General features: G+C 37.4%; 2 protein-coding genes across 6 annotated transcripts; one reads left to right on the forward strand and one right to left on the reverse strand.

Annotated features, from left to right (window-relative positions):
- Nucleotides 1–213: 213 nt before the first annotated feature.
- sigmar1 (sigma non-opioid intracellular receptor 1) lies at nucleotides 214–4,210 on the reverse strand. The gene is made up of 5 exons (XM_088435704.1): nucleotides 3,936–4,210; nucleotides 3,741–3,792; nucleotides 3,248–3,396; nucleotides 2,952–3,044; nucleotides 214–1,293 (listed from the first exon to the last, which is right to left on the reverse strand). Exons 1-5 carry the CDS (start codon nucleotides 4,078–4,080, stop codon nucleotides 1,064–1,066), a joined length of 669 nt encoding a protein of 222 aa, XP_088291830.1. The 5' UTR covers nucleotides 4,081–4,210; the 3' UTR covers nucleotides 214–1,063.
- galt (galactose-1-phosphate uridylyltransferase) lies at nucleotides 289–17,574 on the forward strand. Of its 5 annotated transcripts, none has more exons than XM_088435699.1 (13): nucleotides 292–1,313; nucleotides 4,215–4,288; nucleotides 4,473–4,583; nucleotides 5,281–5,450; nucleotides 5,536–5,611; nucleotides 5,844–5,892; nucleotides 7,627–7,756; nucleotides 7,937–7,993; nucleotides 9,737–9,859; nucleotides 13,190–13,322; nucleotides 13,552–13,635; nucleotides 16,491–16,645; nucleotides 17,434–17,574. In XM_088435699.1, the coding sequence occupies exons 3-13, from the start codon at nucleotides 4,550–4,552 to the stop codon at nucleotides 17,497–17,499; spliced, it is 1,077 nt and encodes a 358-aa protein (XP_088291825.1). In that variant the 5' UTR covers nucleotides 292–1,313; nucleotides 4,215–4,288; nucleotides 4,473–4,549; the 3' UTR covers nucleotides 17,500–17,574. The 5 variants fall into 5 exon arrangements, with proteins under 5 accessions (XP_088291828.1, XP_088291829.1, XP_088291825.1 ...); XM_088435700.1 differs by having other exon boundaries at nucleotides 4,218–4,288; XM_088435702.1 differs by lacking the exon at nucleotides 4,473–4,583 and having other exon boundaries at nucleotides 289–1,313.
- The last annotated feature ends 6,238 nt before the right edge of the window (nucleotides 17,575–23,812 follow it).

Genomic DNA, 23,812 nt, shown 5'->3' on the forward strand with positions numbered 1-23,812 from the left:
CATTTGCATGACTTGAGATATCAAAATTGGGAAAAAAAAGAAAAAAAAAACCTTAACACATTTATAACACCTTGCAACTATTGGCTACTAATCTAGCCACGACAGTTTTGTTCTCAAATCTGTTCACTTTTATCTAGAAATAGTTGGTCAGACTGAAGCTGACTTTATTTTTGTTTAATCAATACATATGGTAGTAATACGCCACAAAAGAAATACATTTTCCAAAAATGTTTATTGTCATGACTTGCATATGTGCTCAACATTTAGGGTGTTTTTCATTCCTTCAAGACTTACAAGAACCATATATACTGTACAGTGTGAAAGGTTAAACAATTAGTTGAGAATTAATTCCATTAAAAATGTCAGTAATATATGAAATTTGGAGTTTGTGGTAAAAGAAAAAATACAAATATATATGTTTAAAGATATAAAAACATGATTTGTGTATGGTTCTCCAAAACAATTTGTACAGCAAGGTAGCACAGAAAGACAGCAACTTAAGGGTTCACTGAGAAAAATCACAACGCATACTTTATAGAAAGTAACAAGACACAACATCCCAGCGGTGCTTATGCAAGTCAAACGTAATAGGAAACAGGATGATCAACCACTAACATGAGGCAATTTTTAGAACAAAGGTTATGCATTCCCCTTAGAAGAATGTCACATTCAGCAAGTACTTGGAAGATTTTTGAGCCTCGTTTCTTAAAACCGCAGCCGAAGAAAGTGTGTTTGGTTTGCACCAAAAGGCTTCGTTGTCTGCGTAGGGAGCTTTAAAAGGAATGCTCTTGTAGTGTAAGATTGCAAGGAGCCTGTTAGTGTAAGATTAATGTAGAGGGGAGTGGCTGCATTTTTTTTCAAGTCCAGTATCGATATTATTGTTGATGCAGTCAGAGTTTACTGTATTCTCAACTCAAGCGTACTTCAGAATTTTCTTTCATTGACAGTAAAAACAATCATCTGGCAAGAATTTAACTCGTGTCAGACATGTAAGACATTACATCACATCAGTAGCTTATGATGTCACTGTCAGTGCAGGTGTTCAAGTGTCACGACTTTACTTTTAGAACACTCCAACATCAGAAAGCATTGTTCCCATTTCCAACAGCATCGACTTGCTGTAGACTTTGAACGTCTGAAACAAGGTGACAAAGTCCTGGGTGCAGAACAGAGTGTCGGCCAAAGCCATACCCAGCGTGGACGGGATGAAACCTCGGCCATACTCGACCATCCATGTTCCGGCAGTCCACTGGACCCCTGCAGCTTCGCCCATCTCGTGCATCACGGTGTCACCTGTTAAACGGGGAAAAAAGGTCAGCCATTATTTTCGAGGTCTTTACATGGTAATGCTTTAAGATGCTGCCCTGTCCTTCATGTGAACCAAATTCGTCAAGCCACTCGCAGCCAGCAACTGTTAATGCTCTGCGTGACTGTAAAACATGCTGGAAACGTGGTGACTTCAAAGTAAACCTTAGTTCACCAGGTAATGTATAGCCACAAAACGCTTTGGAATGCTTTGGTAGGCAACGTGTCACGACATAACAGCTTGACAAGTCTCAACTGTTACTGTTGCTCCTAACCCCCGATTAAAAACAACAAAATGTTGTTCTGAATCACGTTCAACCGTCAATTCAGGGCGCCAACAAACGACCGAATTACGCTGATGTTGACCTAAACATATGGCATCTGCTGTTAGTGTTTAGCTGTGGCTCAGGCTCCATTACAGCTATAAATTGCTATACAGCATAGTTACTATGTGGAGGAATCACTGTCCAAGGCTGGTTTTTCAGTGACTGGCCAAGTGTGTCTTAACATGAAATTAACTTGCGTGTTAATGACATGCACTGCGATGAAATGCCAAGCAGATGGATCCTTTTTCCAGACTTGAGCCACGCCCTCTATTTAGGTGCATGGCTGAAGACCCCCCCTCCCCTCTTTTTTTTTTTTTTTTCCTCCTCCATTACCCCTTCATGTAACCTTATCTTTACTTGGGTCTTGGAGCGCTCAGCGTAGCGCATCCCGATGGGTCTTGCCGTCTGTCTCCCCGTCAGTTTGAATTTGCTAAGTCAAAATGTCATACCTTGTACTTGTGCAGGTGTAATGACAAAAAAAAGTATCTATCTACTTCAAAATCGTACTCTCAATTGCACAAGCATGTCATTACTGGCCATGGTCAGTGTTGTACAGATACCAAAACTGATTCATGTAACTGAAAATGCTTTTGCAGTGCTAATCAGTACATACGTAATTGTACATAATAATCTTGGGCTGAAGCTTCACATATAACTTTTTCGAGTGTTGTCAACTTGATTGCTGATTTTGGCTTTTTGCGCTACCAACACAGCAACAGTGGAGTGTAAGACAGACAAACGAACGGGACGTCATATTGCTTATTCAAGTGGGGCATTATTCTGATCCATTTCAGCGGCAAACTGTTATTCAATAAATCTGCTATTCTTCTATCTGCTATTCAATAATCTGCTATTATTTGTTCTTATGAATAGCAGAGATCGGGGTTTGCCTCAAGACATTTGCGCTCGGCTTGTCGGACTTGTCTGCTAGCGCTCATGAATCTAAAACACAAGCGGCTTGCAGTTTTGTATTATTTTTGACACTTGAAAAAAATTGTAGTCTACAAGCTGTGTATACAATCATTTATATCACTACTATTTCAAAGGTAAACAAACTTAGCACTCACAAAGCGATCGTTGTACACACAGGCCTAAGCTATGAATTGCCCATAGGTTTTCTTAATGGAATATGTCAATTTTTTTCTTTATCCAATCCAGTGTAAAAACTATTCCACCAAGATAGCTAGTGGGGTGGGGGGCTGGGTGACCACTTGTGCAAGCAACTTATTTGACCGAATTAAAAATGCGTGTAAGATTATATGAAAGCTACTACATAAACTACTAAATATATAAGTAAACAATAAATGTGTTTTTAAATACCAGGATAGAAAAGTTCACTCTTTGTAGTTCCCTCCTTCCATCTTCTGAATGTTCCCGAGACAAGAGTGTCAGAAATGTCAGCCCAGTAACGACCTGCAGGGAGTGAGACGGAAAAATAAAAAGATAACTGTGTTTTCATTAGCCAATCTCCCAAAAATTGTACAAAGGATTCACGAGGCATTTCACTTTGAATGCCTCTAGTCTTTGTAATCTTTGCCCATGACCAGTTCAATAAACATGCTCCCTTTCACACAGTTCTGAATGTGATAAATAGACAGGCCTCCCTTTGTCCTCACCTGAGTGTCCTGACGTGTCTATTCCAGTACCAAACAGAATCACATATTCCGTGAGGGAGGCGTGGAGGACACACATGGAACCCATAAAGCCTCCTGCATTCAAAAACACCCACTGCAGGTCCTCATCTGGCAGGATGTGGCCGGGATACCTGGATGAGGTCACACTTCATTAGCTAGATTTTAAACACCAATCACAAAGTTTCTTTGTTCATCATTTTCTTTGCACTGATTTATGTGGATTATGCGTGAAAAGAAATTGTTCTTTGCAGTGGTGTAGACTTTACAGCTTCGTACTGAGTTATTTTTAAATTGCCCCTCTTGTGTAGTTACATAAGGTAACCAAACACTAGTTTTACATGAACGCAAAATAGAGTTTTACATTTTTAAAGACCTTGAGGTTAGTGTAGTAATACTCGGTGACTGAGATTATCCATAACACCAAGAAGTAATTTTGCATGCTTTGAAATTGCATCAGGTGCAAAAATCTTGTTACCTCTTTCTGAGCTCGACAACCAGTTTGGAGTAGGCCTGCTCGTGGTCCTGCCCTAATAGTATATACAAACAATGAGCATGGAAGACAGAGGAGGCATGCAAAACGTACCAATGCTGGTTGGACATGTTCACATGCCATATGAGAACAATCCATGCGCATCTTGTGCGTGCTTTGCATTTTCAACTTCGCACTCACCCGCGTATTGTTTGGCCAGTTTTGCAATGTCGTCGTGGTTGAAAATGTATTGCTTGGTGGCCATCCAGTGCTTCAGCAGGAGTACGGCGAGGACGGTAACTCCGATAAAGACTAAAAGTCGACAGCACGAACTGTAACAAGCCATTGTTGACACACACACACACAAAAAAAAAAACAAAACCGCAGGGAGGCTGCAACAGGTTGAGAAGCGGAAACTAATGCGTGAGCCACACCACTTAAAAAAAAAGAACTCTAACCGACGGCTGTTTCCTGGTTTAGCAGAGGCGGGACCTCACGGTTGAACCAATCAGATGACGTCGTTGCTGAACGTACCATTCATTGGTGCTTCTAGGGTACGTTATACGGAACATCTTAATTTTATGCTCTTTTTACAATTCATATATCACATGTTCTTTAGTATTTATGATATTAAGCATATAAATATATTTAAGGATCAATTACCCAAACAGTGAATATCTAATTGAAGCGATCCAAACTACACATTTCGAAACCAAATGGTATGCTCCTGTTCAACAGGAAGTAGCCAAAGTGGAGTTTCTGCGCTATCTCAATGAGGGAGACTTTCTTACAGCATATTAAGCAACGTTGTTGACATGAGTGACCCCGAAACCCAATTTGACCCAAAAGGTAGGGAATTCTAGTGACTTGAGTTGCATTGCCATGTGTAACAACACGAAACTATAGTTCATGAAACTGCACCGGAAACAAAACTACTCGTAATGTGACAGGAAGGCGGGTCTGAATTTAATTTTTTTCCTTACTACTTCTGTATTATTTTTACAGTTTCTGCAGAAAGTCACTTTATAATAAACCAAACAACCCCCTCCAAGAAATAAAAATAAAAAAGGATAAGGACAAAGCATATCTCTTTTCATCTGCCGTCATTCTTAGACAAGTTTTCTATTGCACAGGTCTTAGATATTGAGATATGGCATTTGTTGTTTTACACAATTAGAGGTATCAGGATGATTTTTAGGGGTCCTTAATCTCCTTTCAAAAATGGGTTAGAAATGCCTATATTAAAGAGGCCCCTTATGCACACTGCATTTGGGAGTTCTAATATGCTATCATAAATATGCAAAATTAATATACTCATCAGTGTAGAATCAGTTACAAGCCAGACTTGAGTCATGCAAAAGTCATTGATCAAGTTGTCTAAAAAGCACACAGGACTTTGTCTGACAAATTCACCTATTATTCATATCTTAAATTTTCAAACAAAGCACACTTGCATGTTTTATAAACCACCATCCTTGATAAATATGCATTTAAACAGGTACGGTAAGTGTGATAAAATATCAATCTTGTCTCCACACACCCTCAGAGCACCAGCACTTGCGTTATAATCCTTTGAGGGACAGCTGGGTCCTGGTCTCAGCCCACCGCATGAAGAGACCCTGGACCGGTCAGGTGGAAAAACCTCCCGAGGAATGTGTACCGAGATATGACCCATGCAATCCTCTATGTCCTGGAAACACACGTGCTAATGGAGAGGTACAGTAGCTACTAACAAATTTTTTGGTATTCCACTGGTATCCAGACAAAATGAAATGAAGCCTTTGTTATCTTGTCTACGTAGCAAAATCCAGATTACAAGAACACTTTTATTTTTGAAAATGACTTTCCAGCCATCCAGCCAGATGCTCCCGATCCTGGTAAGTGCTTCTTTCATCAGCCTAACAAAAGTCATTACTTCACATTAGAAAAATTAATCTTTTGCTAATTTGTATAAATTTGCTGCTCTCACGTGGTTCTTCATAAAGTACCAATCTCATTAACTGGAAGAGTATTAAAATGCTAGTTATATGAATTTTCACATTGCAGTCGTTTAATTACGATTACTTTATAATATATCATGTTACTGACCAAATATCTTGTGCTCTTCAGCTTCAGGTCAACATCCATTGTTCCAGTCAAAAGCTGCCAGAGGGGTGTGGTAAGAAAACATACTGTATGCTTGTTGTTTCTTATCAGCTGTTAGGTATTTAGTCTTTGTTGCTAAGTGTGGTCAGCAATCAACACATACTAAAACTGTCACTCAATAAAATATGCTGACATTTTACACTCATGCCTCCTAATAGTAATAGACATATTGGCACATGAATACCTTTTATGCCATGTCACTCCAAATGGCGCATCAAGGCAGATATAAAAAAGAAAAACACTTGGAGTTCTAAGTAGAATAATTTTCTTTTGGATTAAGTTTTTATCATATTGGAACTCAATCAAGATTTGGAACAGTGTACCACTTTCTAACATTGTGCTGGACTTCCTTAAACTTTCACCCACTCACACACATGCCTTGGTTTTTTTTTTTTTTTTTCTTGAATGGAAATGTTTCCGTTCCTCACAAGATAAATCAGCAACATATACAGTAGGTACGCTTTTCAAAAGAGCTGCATGTAATGACAGATTCAATCTTTACATGTCAAGCATGCCTAACAGGATAGCACTCCCTTCCTGTTGCTCACTTTCAGCTCAGCGCGCAAGCCTAACAAAAACTCGACAATCACAGCCTCCTGAGTAGCTCAAAAACATCAGAAAAAAGTTATTGCATAGTTTTTTTATCTTCAATATCACTTTTTCCCCACACAAATCCGAGTACAAGTACTTCATTCTTGTCAGTGACTCACTAATATCAATGACAAATACCACCAGTACTTGTGATGCACAAAATCTTTCTCCAAAAACAATGACAGACCATTTAAAAAAAAAGACCAACAATGACAGAACTCTAAAATATCTATCTATCTATCTATCTATCTATCTATCTATCTATCTATCTATCTATCTATCTATCTATCTATCTATCTATCTATCTATCTATCTATCTATCTATCTATCTATCTATCTATCTATCTATCTATCTATCTATCTATCTATCTATCTATCTATCTATCTATCTATCTATCTATCTATCTATCTATCTATCTATCTATCTATCTATCTATCTATCTATCTATCTATCTATCTATCTATCTATCTCTCTCTCTCTCTCTCTCTCTCTGTCTGTCTGTCTGTCTGTCTGTCTGTCTGTCTGTCTGTCTGTCTGTCTGTCTGTCTGTCTGTCTGTCTGTCGGTCGGTCGGTCGATCGGTCGAACACATGAAGAGGGAGAAAAATGACGTGTTCTTCCTGCATTTCTATTGCATAGTGCATTTGAGGTGACCAACATAGTGCATCACACGCATAGATTAGTGCCCGGTACGACGGATTTAAATGTGACTTTAGGTTGCAAAAAGTACATTATAAACATGTCCCAATAATGTCTTTGAACATTATGGCATCAAACTAGTCTCTCTTCCTTGATTTTTTTTTTCCAGCTTTCTTATTCCCCATTTTCACAGGATGATGATTGTTTATATATGCGATTTCTGTTCCATCCACAAGCACAATCATCTCTTTCAGCAATGCCAGTTGTTTTCCCTGTCAGTTTGACAAGCACTTACAACGAGAAACCTCAACGGAAAATCCACTCAAAATGTCAAGAATTGTCAGATTCTGACAGGTGTTCTCGCAGAAGTTTCCCCAGCATTTAGAGTTTAGATGAGAGGAATGTTGCTTTTTTTTTGGATCAAGCAGTACCCACATTCACATAAGAACATTATTCAATGTTTCTTTCACTCATTCATGACTTCCAACTTTGTCTCATCTTAATCTCATCTTTTCAGTAAGGTCATGTGTTTCCATCCCTGGTCTGACGTCACCCTCCCACTCATGAAAAAAGAAGAGGTTGTCACTGTGATTGACAAGTGGGCGGAGCTTACTGAAGAACTGGGAGCCACTTACCCATGGGTTCAGGTATGTGATGCACCTACTGTCTGCCCCAATTTTTTTTTAGCCACATAAAGTGGACATACTTGTAGTACATTATACTCTTCTGTTGTTATCTATTATTTACTTAGAACATATAGAACATGTGTGTAAGGGATCCCTTCCTTAAAAAGTGTACATATCATATCTTTTGTGTTTTGTCCTTAGATCTTTGAAAATAAAGGAGCTATGATGGGCTGTTCAAATCCACATCCTCATTGTCAGGTAGAAAACGCAAACCCTACACATACTAATTGGTGCTGGTAAAACCAAAAAATTTAAGCTTCAAACAGAATATGTAATTCAAAATTGATTACTTTAACTTAATTTAGGGTACATCACGGCACCCTTTTAAAATAAATGATTCTGCTCAACACATTTTCTTGGCTACTGTATGTAACGATATCTGGATACTGACAGTAGAGGGCAGTGTGTGACTTCAGGCTTATAATGTATCATGGTGATGTTTTCTGGGTTTTTCATTGAGATTTGCGATGTCTAAAACTTAGCGCCATATTAAATAATCACAATATAAATATGGTAAACGGAAATTTGAAGTCTGTAATTAAGTTTTTGCAGATTAATTAATAATAATTAAATTATCAAATACATTTTGGATTTGAACCAAAGCAAAAATTAAGTTGTTTTTTATTCCCCCCCCACATGGAAGACTATGTAAGACTCCAAAAGGAAAAGAAGAGACTGTATTCTATGATACAACTTGTCTTGTGAGATTAGGTGCTCATCTTTGTTGGCGTATTGCGGGTCATCTATTTTTTTGTACTTGAGTCAAGAGACTGCTACTGGATAGGAGCTAAATCTAGTGTCCACAGAAACACAGCTGCACAAATACACCCACAGCTACAGCACGCATGCGGATATAATAACACACACACACACATTTAGGTCTGTGTATCCAAGAGTCTTTAATGTTAACATCTGCATTAGCCAGTTTCTGGCTTCTTTAAGTCCTTGTGTACAAACTAACTTGGTCATTTGTGGATTTTAATTCTGCAGCGGAATGATAAGGAGGGGCCAGCAGGAAATACTTCAAAATGAAATAATAATTTAATTACCAGAGGGACCTTTTTCCCAATGTTTGTGTCGCCTTTGGATATGCACTGCATTTTGGGTGAATAAGTTCAGGGGTGTTTAATCAGAAAACAATTAGCCATTCTGTCAGATGCAGTCCTTCGTGGTATGCAAAAACTTCACCGAATGCCTCTGGTTAGTGCTCTACATTGAATATTTAATTACATTTTAGCCCCAATGTCAGGAATAATATGAAGTTAAACTCGAAAAGCTCATGAAACTGGATTTGACCATTATTAATGGGGATGTCAAGTACAAAAGTTCTCTTTACGTTCTAATCTGACCGAAATTGTCATCATCAAAATCACAGTTGCTCAGGCCTAAGGTAACAACCAATCATGGCTCATCTTGTGAATGTCACGTGACTAAACAAAGAAAGCCATTGCCATTTGCAATTGTTTTGTTTCCCAAAATGAAAATGTATGAAAAATACTTCACCAAAAAAATAAATCAAGATATATATTGCCTATGTTTGCCACAAGATAAGGGGTGTCAAATGCATTATTATTGTGGGCCACATTGTGGTTATAGTTTCTATCGGAGGGCCGTTGACTGAATTCAAAGAAATCTTGAGTACAGTATGATCTTTGAACATTGACGTAGACTTTAAATTAGAAGCCAGTATAAACTATTCAAAAGGAGAATTGGTAATACAAATGCTTGTTGTTTCCCTTTTTTTAAATGAAGACAACTTGCAAATTTGGTAATCTAGTCAGAAACTTGAAGTCATAGTTAGCATTTTGCGGTGGGCCGGATCTGGCCCCTGGGCCTTGAGTTTGATACCAGTCCATTCAGTTTGCCTAATTTTGATTTTTTTTTTTTTTGGTCTAGTATCTGATTAACTCCACTATTTTTCCACTTCCTTCAATATCGTAGGTATGGGCCAGCAACTTCCTCCCATATGAGCCAGCTTTGTCTGATCGCTGTCAGAGAGCGTTCTATGAAAAACACAAAGAGCCAATGCTGCTGCAATATGCCAAGCAAGAAGTTGTGAAAAAGGTAATATTCAACAATTACATTACAGTTACACATCACTTAGACCGGAAGGTTCAAAGAAATGTTTCTAATAAGGTCATTCCAATTGTGACTTCAGCTGAAATGTTGTCTCTAAAGCATTGCATTTTCCTCTTCCTAGTGTTTGTAATTTTTGTATATATATATATATATATATATATATATATATATATATATATATATATATATATATATATATATATATATATATATATATATATATATGTATATATATATATATATATATATATATATATATATATGTATATATATATATATATATATGTATATATATATATGTATATATATATATATATATATATATATATATATATATATATATATATATATAATATATATATATATATATATATATATATATATATATGTATATGTATATATACACACACACATTTACACACACACATTCCCTTAAATTATAGTATTCCATTTCAGGAATACACTAGAAGGGTTACAAAACAAAAAAACAAGATAGTTTATAAAGACTTTGCCCTTAAAAACTTTTTTTTCTCAATGTCCATCTTTTAAATTTTTTTTTTTTTTTTGGTAAAAGTTGATTAATACATCTTTTTTATTCTATTTATGCAAATTACTTAGACATTAAGTAACTTGTTTTTTATTTGCCCTATTGTAGCAACCCACCATGTTGAAGGGATTTGGTTAAGTCCAGTTGTTTTTAACATTTTTAAAGATAATATGTGCCATATCATCACTGCATTCTCCTTTCATCCATTCACTTCCACCCACTTTCCCCCTCCATGTTATTCGGTGACCCCTTTTCTTGTTTTTCTCTAGCGCACCCTAACTGTTTTTCAGGCAGTGAAGCATGTGATGGGGCAGCAGAAATGCTCATTAGCATCATGCTGTGGCATCCATCTTCTACCTGTAAAAAAGATTAGGAAGACATATTTTGTTCGTTTCACCTGTTTTAGCAATTCTCCAGTCATGTGTGAAGAGCATAAACAACGGCAACCTTGAGGAAGTTTTGACATAACATTTAACATCTAAATGCAATACGAATGTCACAATAGTGAGCATATCCTTTTGTGGGAACAAGGAAAAATGGCCAAAGGATTTTTTTTTACCTCATGTATTTTTTTTGATTCCTTACCCCAAATACTACACTTGTAGCTCAGCTATAATGACAGTGATTGAGTTAATTATTCTGCTTATCACTATATGCCGCTAGCAGTTATTAAGAAAAAAAAACATTATTACTTGCAGTAATTAGCTCACTGACATTTCGTGTATAAACATTTCTCTCATTCACTACCATTGACGGCAATAGATTTTGACATTGAGTCCATTGTTACTTGACTGGCCCTGAATGAGTTAATATGAAGACACACCCACTGTCCCAAAAGTACCAGCTAAAAAGTACTTAGCTTTTCAAGTGTCATGATATTGACAAACATTAAAATACACTAGGCTTTTTAAAAATGACCCGATGTTTTATTCCTTAAAACTGTATTCATACTATTGTAAGCCACTGTTGCATACGGTACACGAATGCTGCTCTTAATATGAAAAAAAAATAATAATAATATGGCTTGACTGCCCTTATGGATGATATCACATGATGTTATTGCACACTGTAACTCATGAGAATTCAGTATTTAACAGACCCAGTAAAAAACGACTGTCCTTTCAGTTGAAGAGTCTGACGTTAGCACGCATTTAGTGGCATTTAGAAGTAATCCTACAGTCTCTGACAGCACACATATACATTATTACACATGATTTTGGAAAGAAGAAAATGGCTGATTCTTTCATACACACAGAGGTTTGAGATCTGTGTGCTTGTGTACGTAACACAAACTCTCATGGGAGCTGACCTTTATGAAATTACAGGGAAAATAGTGTGTGGCAGAGCTGTTGTGTGTGTATGTGTGTTTTATCCGTTCTCTACAACATTGTGTGTGTGTCTCTGTGTGTGTTTTTGCCGATAGTGTCCCTCTTCCTATTTGCTCCTGTCTGTCTGACCCTAGGTTAGGACCGTAAATTGGCACACGGCAGTACTTGGAGAATCTTGAATTGGGGTTTGGCTCCCATGTGATACGCTTGAGTTTGAAGGCAAAAAAAAAAAAACTTTCCAAGCTAATTGAATGAAACTTTTTGGGGCCATTTGAGATGTGTGAGGACATTCTCCACTAAGTGCACATCTTGATCCTTTCTTGAGGCCTTTCTCACGTTAATTTGTATTCAATCTTCATTCCTCTGCATTATAATCTGTTTAAATTGACCGGGAGAAAATACTGGAAAAGAGTGGAAGGATGGTAGAAAGTTGATGAAGAGAACAAAGCTTAAGGGGTATAAAAAAAAAAATATTATGTGGGAATATGTGCATGTGCCAGTAGAAGTGTCTGTATATTTATTCCTCGAGGGATGTTCTATAATGAAAATCAAAAATGAAAACCGAAAATAAGAAACAGAAAGACTGAGAATTTTTTTTTAATTGCGCGTCACCTTGCGGCAGCCAATCAGCATTGGAAACGAACTGTAACATCACAAGCAAGTGTCCTGCACAGATCTGCAAATGATTCATGAAAATGAAATAAAACTGCCTACTACGACTGTGTTAGCCTTCATTAAATGATCATCTTATTCGGTATTGTAAATATAAATAACTTCACCCTCATCATCTTATAGGTTGATAGAAAGTCCACCTTATTTAGACTTTTGCAGTTATTCACGGTTAAAGCATTACCTGACTTTTTTTCTGTTCGAGTTTGAAATGTCAGACCGTTTTAATCAGATTTAAACCTTTCTTTTAAATTGTGTTGTCTTTGCTCTGAGATGTGACAGCTGTAAAATGGAGTCGCAAGGACTCGAGCTAGCCACTCTGCTATGGCAGGGCCAAATGCCGACTACAAAATAAAAGCCTTCTGCAGCTATTGTCATCCTTCTATTATTTGGTGTCTTTAATTTAAAGTTGGACTTGGCAACATGTCATTAACTTTTGATGAGATGTTTGTAGTAGATCGTAGTTCCAGTAACTAAGTTGAAGCTGGGCAGTGCTCGCTTTGATCTTTTTTCATTTTTGACATTAGTTGCCTACCAAGCGACACCCCTTTACTTCTGTGTGTTTGTATGAAATTTAGACATATGCTTTCTTTTTTTGCAGCATCACAACATCCATTTTCTCACATATGGTTTCAATTTTAATTGTCTGAATTTATATTTTGGTGGCTGAAAATGTGGTGCATCCCTAATTCTCACCTCACATGAAAATATAGTATACACAGTAGTCTTGATAATTGTGCATAAAATTTTAAATGTGTTCCTCTTTTTAAGGAACGGGTGGTGGTAATGAACCCTAATTGGCTGGCAGTGGTTCCTTACTGGGCGACTTGGCCCTACCAGTTGCTGCTGTTACCACGACGACATGTCCTCAGAATCAATGAGTTGACCACAGAGGAAAGGGAGAGTAAGTGTTTTTTGGAGAGATGCTACAAAACAATTGCGAACTTTCTCTCAATCTCAAGAGTAATTTGCCACTTTTTGTGTAAGTTCTTTCCGGTTTTATGTCCATCGTTTGCAGTAACTGTCCATTGTTGTCTTATCTCACCTCTTTTAAGCTCCCCTCGCTACAGCCATTTAGAATCAGCAGTTTAGTCTTGTTTGCTTGCCTCAACATCTGAGCTTCTGTTTTTCAGGTCTGGCTGACATTATGAAGCAACTGCTGACCAAATACGACAATCTATTTCACGTGTCCTTTCCTTACTCGATGGGTTGGCACGGTAAGAAGAAACTTTTTACAGAAAACACACAATCACATGTTTTAAACCAAATGAAACGACAATTGCTGTCGATTAAACATGACATCACAGCGCTTAAGTGCTAAAACAGGTTAAAACAGGCTAAAACCTGCTTAAAACAGGTGAGCCATGATTGGTCGTTTATTGAGCCTTGAGCAACTGTGATGTCATTTTCAGTTGACAGCAATTAGTAAAATGGAGCCCCGTAGGATGGATAAAATGGAGGAAATTTTTCTGCTTATTTCATATTCCTCAAAAATTTTAATCAAAATGCCCACAATATTCATCAGCCTGTTGGTTTTAGACTAGTAGATGAGCATAGAACATATTATTGTAAAGGCCATATTTTAATTGACATCCACTTTAAGGTCAAACATTGATTTTTCTCTTCAGTGTTCAAGTGTACCATTTGTCACTGTCAGAGACGCATTAGCATATTCAAAGGTTAAATGAGCACAGTTTTAGATATAGGCAACACTGAAATGTAAAGGGATGCATTTTCCTCTATCGCTAATTAAAATGTTCGTATTTCAATGGTGCTTAACATGCTTTTCAAATGTGCTTCATCGTGACAAAAACAAAACCCTGCATGGCGTCCACTGCAAATACAGAGCCAAAAATAATGGTAACAGTTTATGCGTATGCAATTTCAATCTACAAACTGCTGTTGATAGCTTAAAATGAAGCATTGTTCCATCAAGAACATTTGAGGTAGCTCTAAATGGACAGCCCCTAGATTTTTTTTGGAGCTATCAGGTTTGGTAAAATCCATTTTCTATTGTTCCATTTTTAGGTTCTTCACTCTTTATGAGCCCCCCCCCCCCCGTTGGTTGCCAAATCCGTACATGTAGAAAAATCCCATTGTTTATACCTTAGACTGTCTGATCTCTTGAAAGCCACTGTCATAGCCATATGCCACTTTCAAAAGGGGATGAATAGATGATACAAATGACAAAACACACATTTAGAAATAAGAGGCTGATGGAAAAGATTCAAGCAGAGATTTGAGATTCAAGACAAATCTTTGTTCTATTCCCGCGGACAAGCAAACACCACAAGATGAAATCGGTGTTTTGCACCAACTGAGATGAGTTGATGAAGAAGCGGAAAGGAAAGCGTGTCCCTCGGTTCCACAGTTTTACATGAGGCATCATTTCTTGAACAATCACTGTTATTGAGTTGTGGGACCTCGAAGAAGTGCTGATTATGTGGTTGTTTGTATAAATGATGATGATTCCTGTCAGCAGGACTCTCCGCATGATTTGCAGCTATCCCGATGTGACTCACAAATGTCATCTTCACTGAGCCACTATTCATTATTCACTTTTCTTAGATAAGACTAAGATTTTTTTTGGAACTCCTTCATTTCTAAATCCCTAGTTTATGAATCATAATTTGTGTGTTCTTGATCCAAATAGAAATTGTTTTTCCACGTCAGATTTACGCGCTGTCTTAAGCATCATTGCATTTTGAAACATTGTTGATTTGCACGAATGGATTGTTTTACATTGCACGCCTTGTCAAAAACTTCATCTGATTCCTGTGAGACATTTCCTCGCATGGGATTTGTCATCAACGATGGCAAAGCACTACTTTTTTTATTGGACAGGGCGATGGCCTGAAGATCCTCATCTCACTTCAACACAGTGCTGTGGCATCAAGATGTCACAAGATGGTAGCAAAGCAGTTTTTTTTTTTTTTTGTAATGCATCAGTTTGATGTAAGAAGCTAATATCGCTTATTTTAATATTAATATGTATTGTACAAATGAGTTTCTTCAACTGCACGTGGCTTTCTTTAGTCATCACAAAAGGCCAATATTTACCTTTTTGCCACTATAAAAAAAGCACGAGTGTGAGAAAAACAATACTTTGACGTGTCAAAATGTCATTTTGTCTGACACGTCTCTAAAATAGAGAAATCAACTTGAATCTCTGAAGTCAAGCTGTGAAGACGATGTTGGACGCTGAGAAGAAACAGCTTGCACAAATATACTAGATTCTGGACGCGCTGCTCTGGATGGTGTTTACCACCCAGGCAGCTGTTGCTCTATCTAAAGTGCAGGCTCGTATTTGATATCTTTCCGTACTGCAAAAGGCAGTAGTGGAAATACCCAATTTGAGGACCTGCCAAAAACATGCCCAGCAAAGAGGCCAGGGTGGAACGAAGGTTAGCAGTGCAGTGATGCACTGAGTGAAATGTGACAGAAGAGAGCAAGTGTCATCATGCCTCAATAGCCGAGAGTGTTAAATGTCGCAGGTCCAACGTGAATAGCAACAAACTTTACAAAATGGACACTTCACTGATCACTCAGCATGTAATTCTCAGTGTTTGCTATTGCCTACAATAGATGCATCCCTCTAATAATGTCCACTTTAAATAAAATATTATAAATCTGACTTAGTTTCTGCTCAGTTTTCGACAACTTCTCTTTCTTTTTTTTCAAGATAAGCAATGCGTGTGGTTGATTCTTGGGCTGCTGTCTAAAAGATTTAATGGGCAAAGTGCCTCATTCATGCTGTGAATGGCAAGCGAGATGAATGATCTTGTTTTCCCATGGTGCTGCATATTCTTAATTAGCCTTCTAGCCAGTCACCCCGGTCATTCTTTTTATTTGTGTGCAAGCGTATTGCAAAATCCGGGAGAAAACAAATGCATGTATTCAGCCGTTTATTTGTGTTTTTGTTTTCTTTCTGTGCCCAAAAGCCAGTTAAAGATGAACGCAAGATGTCATCCACATTTATAGGCGACATGAAATGTGAGCTTTGGGAAAAAAGCTTTTAATTTAGCGAGCTGAACAGAACCTTCATCTTTCATCTTGTTTGTGTTTTCCTCAGGAGCCCCGACTGGCCCGTACTTAAAGGAAGACAACACACACTGGCAGCTGCACGCTCACTACTACCCTCCTCTGCTGCGCTCAGCCACAGTGAAGAAGTTCATGGTCGGCTATGAGATGCTGGCAACTGAGCAGCGAGACCTCACTCCTGAACAGGTGATTTTAAAAGAGCAACAATTTGTTGGCTTTTCTTAAAAATCAAAAGATGCAAAATGCAGGATGGCTTGTTTACAAGACGTGTTTACAATAAATAATATGGACTTGATTGTGTCATTTAGAAGGATACTTTACTTAGTAAGTCTTTTTAAGCAGTAAAAAGGTAATATTGTGTCTACTTTGATAATTAAAATATTCTTCACTTACAATTAACATCTTAAAAAACACATTTTCCACTTTCCACTTTCCATTTGTCTCGTGAAAATGATATCACAAGTGCTAAAAGCTCAGGTAACGACCAATCACAGTTCAGCTTGTGAACATCACATGACCAACAGGGGAGCCGTCATAGGTTGTTATCTGAGCCAAGACCACTTTCAGTTGATAGAAAGTAAAAAAAATATGTAGTGTTAAACTATGAACCGCTATTTTTTTGTACACGCTATATTGAATATTAGGGTTACATTAAAATGTTTTCAATCTGTATTCATTTTTGTTTGTCTGAACACTGTCCACATTATTTAAATAAATCAGACCTTCAAATAATGTATGTTGGATATATTTCCTTGTTTAAAATAAATTAAAATCATCATCAACTACAATAATTCAAGAAAATGAAATTCAAATTGTTGATGTATATCAGCCAGCCTTGGTTAAGAGGAATTATGTCACAAGATTTACTTGTATTTGACTGTCAGTCCCTGAATTTGCCATATTGTATTACATTATGATTTTATGATTATTGTTGTTTTCATTATTCCTATTATTGCTATTGTGTGACTTTGTAGGCTGCAGAGAAGTTACGGAATCTACCGGATGAGCACTACAAACACAGATGTGGAGATGATACTTGAATGGAAAAAATGGTAAATGTTAATTCAAGACAACTTGAAAAAAATGGCAATATTAAACATTAACAATTCTATGAACCACTCTTGTCTTGTCTGAATGATCTTTGTCAACAAAAAAAGGTTTGGACATATTTATGAAACCTCATTTAGTCCATGTGTGGATTTTTTTTTTTTTAATGAGCATGTTTTTTCACCCTACACTGCCATGTTGTTGACATACTGAGATGTATTTGTTTTTCTTATACCTCAAATTGTAATGGCATTTTGAAATAGATTATATGACTGCTTCCAGCCCAAAAAGTGTATAAATGCAATTGTTTACTAGTTTCACACTCTGCAGTGTGCTGCCAACCAGCCTCGGTTGGCTGCATTTCTCCCACAACAATAATTAGCACATATGGTGCAGATAATTGATGGATGAATAGATTTCATAGGTTGAAATAATAATAATCACGAAAATAACAGTTTTTTGTGTTTTTTTTGCTTGAGGCTGATACTTTTGAGGGGTGGCATAATTAGTTTGTTGTTGTCAGATATCGTGATTCCACCAACACTGACAAGGTCACACAAAAGAGAATTCAGGGACATGAAAGCTTTCATCAATTTTACCATGAATGATGGGGGGGGGGACAACATCCATTGTCTCGCCGCTCTCTTCTTTCCATTAAGCCTAGGAAAGTCGATCTGTGCTTTTGATAACCCAGAAAACATAGGGCCAAACGGTGGTTTGTTCCAAGTGTTGATTGCATCTCACTCCATGAGTTTGGTTATAAACAAAATACTGGTTCACTTTTTTTTCTGTTGGATCAAGATTAAGATGTCACCAATTGTGTTAACATACCAACGTTATCTTTGTATATACGGTATTTCATATCTTATTCTGTGATGATGAACGGATTGAGTCTGAAATGGGAGTCTCACTTGCACACACTTCTTACCAACAACTGAGGGCACTGTTGCTCAAAAAGCAAGGCCAAGAAGGACCAAGCGTTTAGAAGGGGGTGGGTCAGTTCTGAAGTTCAAGGGCTTCTGTCTGTCTGCCTGCCTGCCTGCCTGTCTGTCTGTCTGTCTACTTCTCTCCATGTCTCTCTCTGTCTATGTCTCTTTATCTCTATCTCTCTCTCTCTCTCTCTCTCTCTCTCTCTCTCTCTCTTTCACACACACACACATATGCACGGGAAAAACGTGTTACTGATTGGATGACGAGCCAGGGTAGGCCTACTGTTAATTGACCAGCATTAACCAGAGGCTATTTCATAAGAAACTAAGTTAAACACAATATAACGCGTGATTTCTAATTGAAATATAATGGGTTTGGATATCAATAATGAAGCCTTGGTAGAAAGACAATTCAAATAGTGGCGCAAGCCCACTGACGCGCATGCGTCAGGTGCGTGCGGCGTTGCCGGATGTAAGTGACAACTGTGCTTCAATGTTGGCCCGGAACAGTCTGGTTGCAATGATAACTGATTAATTATGGATGTACGTACATTTAAAACCCCCTTTAAAAAATTGTCCCGCAAAAGTGGACACTGACCAACGCAATGCCGTTGGAGTGTCGTTGGAGTATTTGAGACCAAGATTTATGAAGATTTATCATGGAAAGCTCCACAGGTGCGCACCGAGTAGGAGCATCATATGCTTCTATGCATCCGGCAACGCCAAAAACAACAACAAAAAAACCAAGAAAGACTGGATCGAAGACAGTTCTCTCTACTCACAGTAAGTTTGCTTTTTTCCCCCTGTTTGAAGGTTGCTTCTAGTCTAGTGGTGTATTTTCCACATACGGGTCTTTTGTTGATATTGTTTATGCCTCTCCTCATGTATGCGGTCTGGTGATTGTTCTCTAATGGAGGAAAAAGTAATTTGATTTCATGATGCTCAGATAAGGAGGCATGTTTGCATTGTGATGTTTATTTCTTGGATAACTAAAGACGGAGGGAATATGTGTTGTTGTTTCTCTTCTGACATAATCATCCCGCCTGACCGAACACTTTCTCCTGTATGAACACCATGACTGCGTTCATTTTTGCTAAAAGCTATTTTGTTATGTTGTACAGTGACGCACTGCAAGTTTTTTTTTTTTTTTTAAATCTGATGTTTATTTCATGACTGAGAATGCGAGTAGGGGAGCTCCCAATGAACGGTGACGCTGTTCACGCAAATATTTATGGAATAATAGAATAATTTGTTGCAAAATGTACAAAATCATTGTTACACGACACAATAATGAGTTTAAAAATGACAATTCAGTCGAAGCAATACTCGAGGCAGTTAAAAGAAACGATCCAGTGAATGTCACAATATTGTAAAATCAAATCTCACGAAACTAAAACATGATTGATATTCATTTGTTTGGACATACTATCTCCAAATGAATTTATATACATATTGTATGACCCTGCATATTCTGTTATTTTGTTCATAATTTTGTGTTTTTAATCTTGCTAAATTGTGAAATGGTGGCACAAGTACTCCATTTTTTCCTGCTTCATTCTTCCACATCAAATGAAATGAAAGTGTAACCGACTTGTTTCTAAGAGTTGCATCACGTTATCTGTCCTGCTTTTTTCCCCAACTATTTTGCCTCAAAGTAAATAAACACAGATGAAGAGCGTCTTTTGGCTCAATTCTGGCTTAGCAGCCTTCTGTTTGTATTCAATTAAAACAGTCATCATTTTTAATCATCAACACAAAGTCCGGCTTGATTTCATCATCTGTTGTTGCGACTCCTTATCAAGGTCCAAACCTTTTAAAGCTTTAAAACTTGTTTCATAGTTGGAGAGCTGTGGTCATTTTTTTTTTAAAGGGGGAAAATAAAAAGTTAGGCAACTGAATATTCAGAACTAAAGTCGGTGGAGTTTTCAGTAAAGTGCACTAGCAATACCACTTGGGAATGACGTAAACACACACACACGCTGCTGTTATTGCAAAGCTCAGTCTTTGACTTCGTATAAATATTAACAGTGATTCTATGTTTTGTTCAATAAGTTTGAACCGTGGCGGTTTAGAGAGGTCTTTGCGGACATGGATCTTTTTGAAATTGTGTGTGTGTTCTTTTTATGTTCTCCAACAGACCTCATTCTTTCAAGTCAATATTTATTTAGTCCTTCAGGCTCATGGATCCCCTCCTCATCTATTCCATCGCTCCTTTGAGACTCCCGTGCATGTGATCTTGTGTATGGGCAAAGCTGTGTGTGAAACTGTACTTTTGACTTTTCGGGGACAGTTCAGATTGGTCTCCAATGCTCTTCGGTTAAATTATTATGCATCGATAGGGCTGCAGCTATAAAGTATTTTTGGAACTTGGATACCTTGCAGAAAATACGAATTAAATCTCGACTGTTAACATAAAATCATGATAATTGTTAGATTTTTGCTTAGTAGAAAACCTCTATTTACTTATGAATTAGCAACTTCTATACATTTTTGAGCAACATTTTTTTGTTACTTAATTTCAAACTGTGCTTGTCACCTGCCTTCCCTCTCTAGAATCATTAGATTTTTTTGACAAAACTCTACCTATACAGTTTGGTCTATGAGACCAATTTGTTGGCTCAAACAGCATATTTGAGTAAGCATTGCTTGTTAGTGTGTGATCAGTAAGAACGGCAACTGTCAGGCTGTCAGCATGAAAGAGTACTAGAGAGTTATTTGTGTCTATTCCGTCAGCTTATATGGAGCACTTGAGTGCTGCTAGATAGCAGCTAATGTATGCCAGATGCAACTATGCAGTAACACAGCCTAGACTACTGGTCAACACTGGCAATAGGTGCTGTATGTCAATGATAGCATAATTAGCACTCTGAATTGGCAATAAAATGTGATTACAGAACAACCTACAATTCTTGTATCATTCGGAAGCAACAGTTGAGATAGAAAGACTAGTCAAGCTGTTATGCTGTGACACACTGTCTGGAACAACTTCAAGATAAAAGCAAATTATTTTCCATACATTATTTGGTAAGTAACATTTATTTTGAAGCTAGCCTTTTCACAGTGTTTCCAGCACGTTTTACTGCCATGCAGTTAATTGTTGCTGTAATGAACTTGACATGTTTCTACTGACGGACAGTAATATGTGTGTATCCGGAGCAACAAAAAATACCTCAAGCATTTTATTTGAACCAAGGTCCTCAAATTACTCCGACTTTTTTCAGCCTTATACGGTAATTCACACACGAGCCCCTTTTTAAGTCGTGTAAGTTACAAAACGTATACCCGTATTGAATTTGTGTTGAAACCCAAAATTGAACTTTTCCGGCTACCGTGTTTGTGAGTCAGTCCAGCTGTTTCCTGTATCTTTCACACAGTCACGCTCACTATCCATCAGATTTCACCCCACCTCATCAAGAGAGTGAGACAAGTGTAGATGTATCCCGCAGGCACCTCTGTAAACTCCAATTATAGGGGAAACATGAGAGACCGTTACCTCTGCTCATCTGTCACATCATTTTGCACAGACTGTAGACAAGGATGAGGGTCGAGGACTCACGAGGCAGACGAGAGGCAAGTGAACAGACATGAACCGAGAAAACAATGGAAATGATGAGATCTGCGTACTGTCTTAGTTTGAAATGTTTCACGCAAATTAGCCACACAAAAGTTTACCACAAACTGATTAGGCAAAAGTTTTTTTTTCTAGTGTGCTTTCTGAAGCTCAGTAAAATAAAAATACTCCAGTGCTTCAACTAAAATTTATTTTCATATACAACAAATGTTTATTATTTTGTCAATTAATCAATGTCAGATGTTATCAACATGCTTTAGTTTATGTTCCTTTCATATTTGTTTTAGGAGTCGATTACTAGTTTGAGCTGTAACCTGTCAGAAAATATGGAAAAACGTTGATTGTTTTCCAAAGCACATAATTGTGAACGTTTCATGTTGATTAAAAAAAAAAGAACAATCTGTTTCATTAAGGACAGAAGAACCCTGATTAAATACTGGGGATGGGCAAGTACCATATCAAATATTTGGATTGGTTTGATACCTTATTTTATTTCAGTATTGTCACTTGCGAGGGCAGCCGATACCAGTAATGGCCGCTCCCTTGGTGCAGATTTATGATCACAAATTCGAATTTACAAATTGGAAGAATATAAAATGGCCATTAATTTCATGACATTTAAAAAAAATGCAATTTATAAATATATCTTTAAAATGATATTATTGTTTAGGGTGGGAACACACCTCGTAAGGCACGAGTCAACACATACAATAAATTCTACATTGTGTTTGAGAATCATTATAATTTCACTTTAAAAATTAAGCTTCATGTTCTTTTTTGTTGTGCATGTATTTTACTGTTTTTTCAAATGAGGTAGTAAATGACGTAGTTTGTTATCCTGGCATTTTAAAGTAATTGTAATTGTAATTTCAGTGGGTAAAATCAATCTGAAATGAGTCAATTTGTTGACGAGATCGGTCATGGAACAATTTAACATCATAAATGAATGTACCGCTGAACTTCGGCTTTCTCTTTGACCTCTTGTGTGACTTGTGGTTTTGCAGACCATCAACAAGCACAGTGTTCGGTTCACTAAGTAAATCAATAATAGGATTTAGTTAGTCTAGGGTGGGACTCTCTCCATTCATTGAGGGCCTGATGGAGAATAAACAAATTGAGGCAATCCAAGTCGATGCTAAGATGGGTGTCAGTGTTGAGCTCGCCCTGTCCTGTCACACTCGCTTATTAGAAAGGGAGCAGACTGTGGATCGACAGGGAATTTGCAGGGGGGCTCTTAGATTGTACTCCTGTTGACTTCCAAGAATAAATAACCAAGACAACCCACAGTGTTTTCTATATTTATTGATTGGGAGACATTTCCATTTCAAACCCTCCTCCTATACGCACACAAGCCACAAAGGGGCTAATAAAACATATTATGATCACTGCCACTTGAACAAAAATGATAATGGCAATGAATGAATTTGATGAAAATTAATTTATCTTATTGGCTTGGCTAACTATGTCACAATGAAATATCACCATTTTGTGGAGTGCATAATCATTAACAGACATCCAAACATTCATTACTTGTAATATAAAGCCATCATAAAATATGATTATTGTGAAAGCATTACCAGTCTCAGCAGCACATAAATAAGCTTTTGTCAACATGGACCCAGACCTTTTCAAGCTTTAGGAAAACATACAATCAGGTGTTAATTTAATACCCGACAATATCATCAAAACTGACATTTATTTAAATGACTGCTCAGTCCATTTTTCCAATTATTAGTGTCAAACCTTGCTAGGTTTATTTCAAGGCAACATGCAGGAGGACTTTGCAAATTATGACGTGCCGTTTCA

Source organism: Hippichthys cyanospilos, chromosome 15, assembly GCF_059441005.1.
Source record: "Hippichthys cyanospilos isolate Australia breed blue-spotted pipefish chromosome 15, RoL_Hcya_1.0, whole genome shotgun sequence".
Lineage (NCBI taxonomy): Eukaryota > Metazoa > Chordata > Actinopteri > Syngnathiformes > Syngnathidae > Hippichthys > Hippichthys cyanospilos.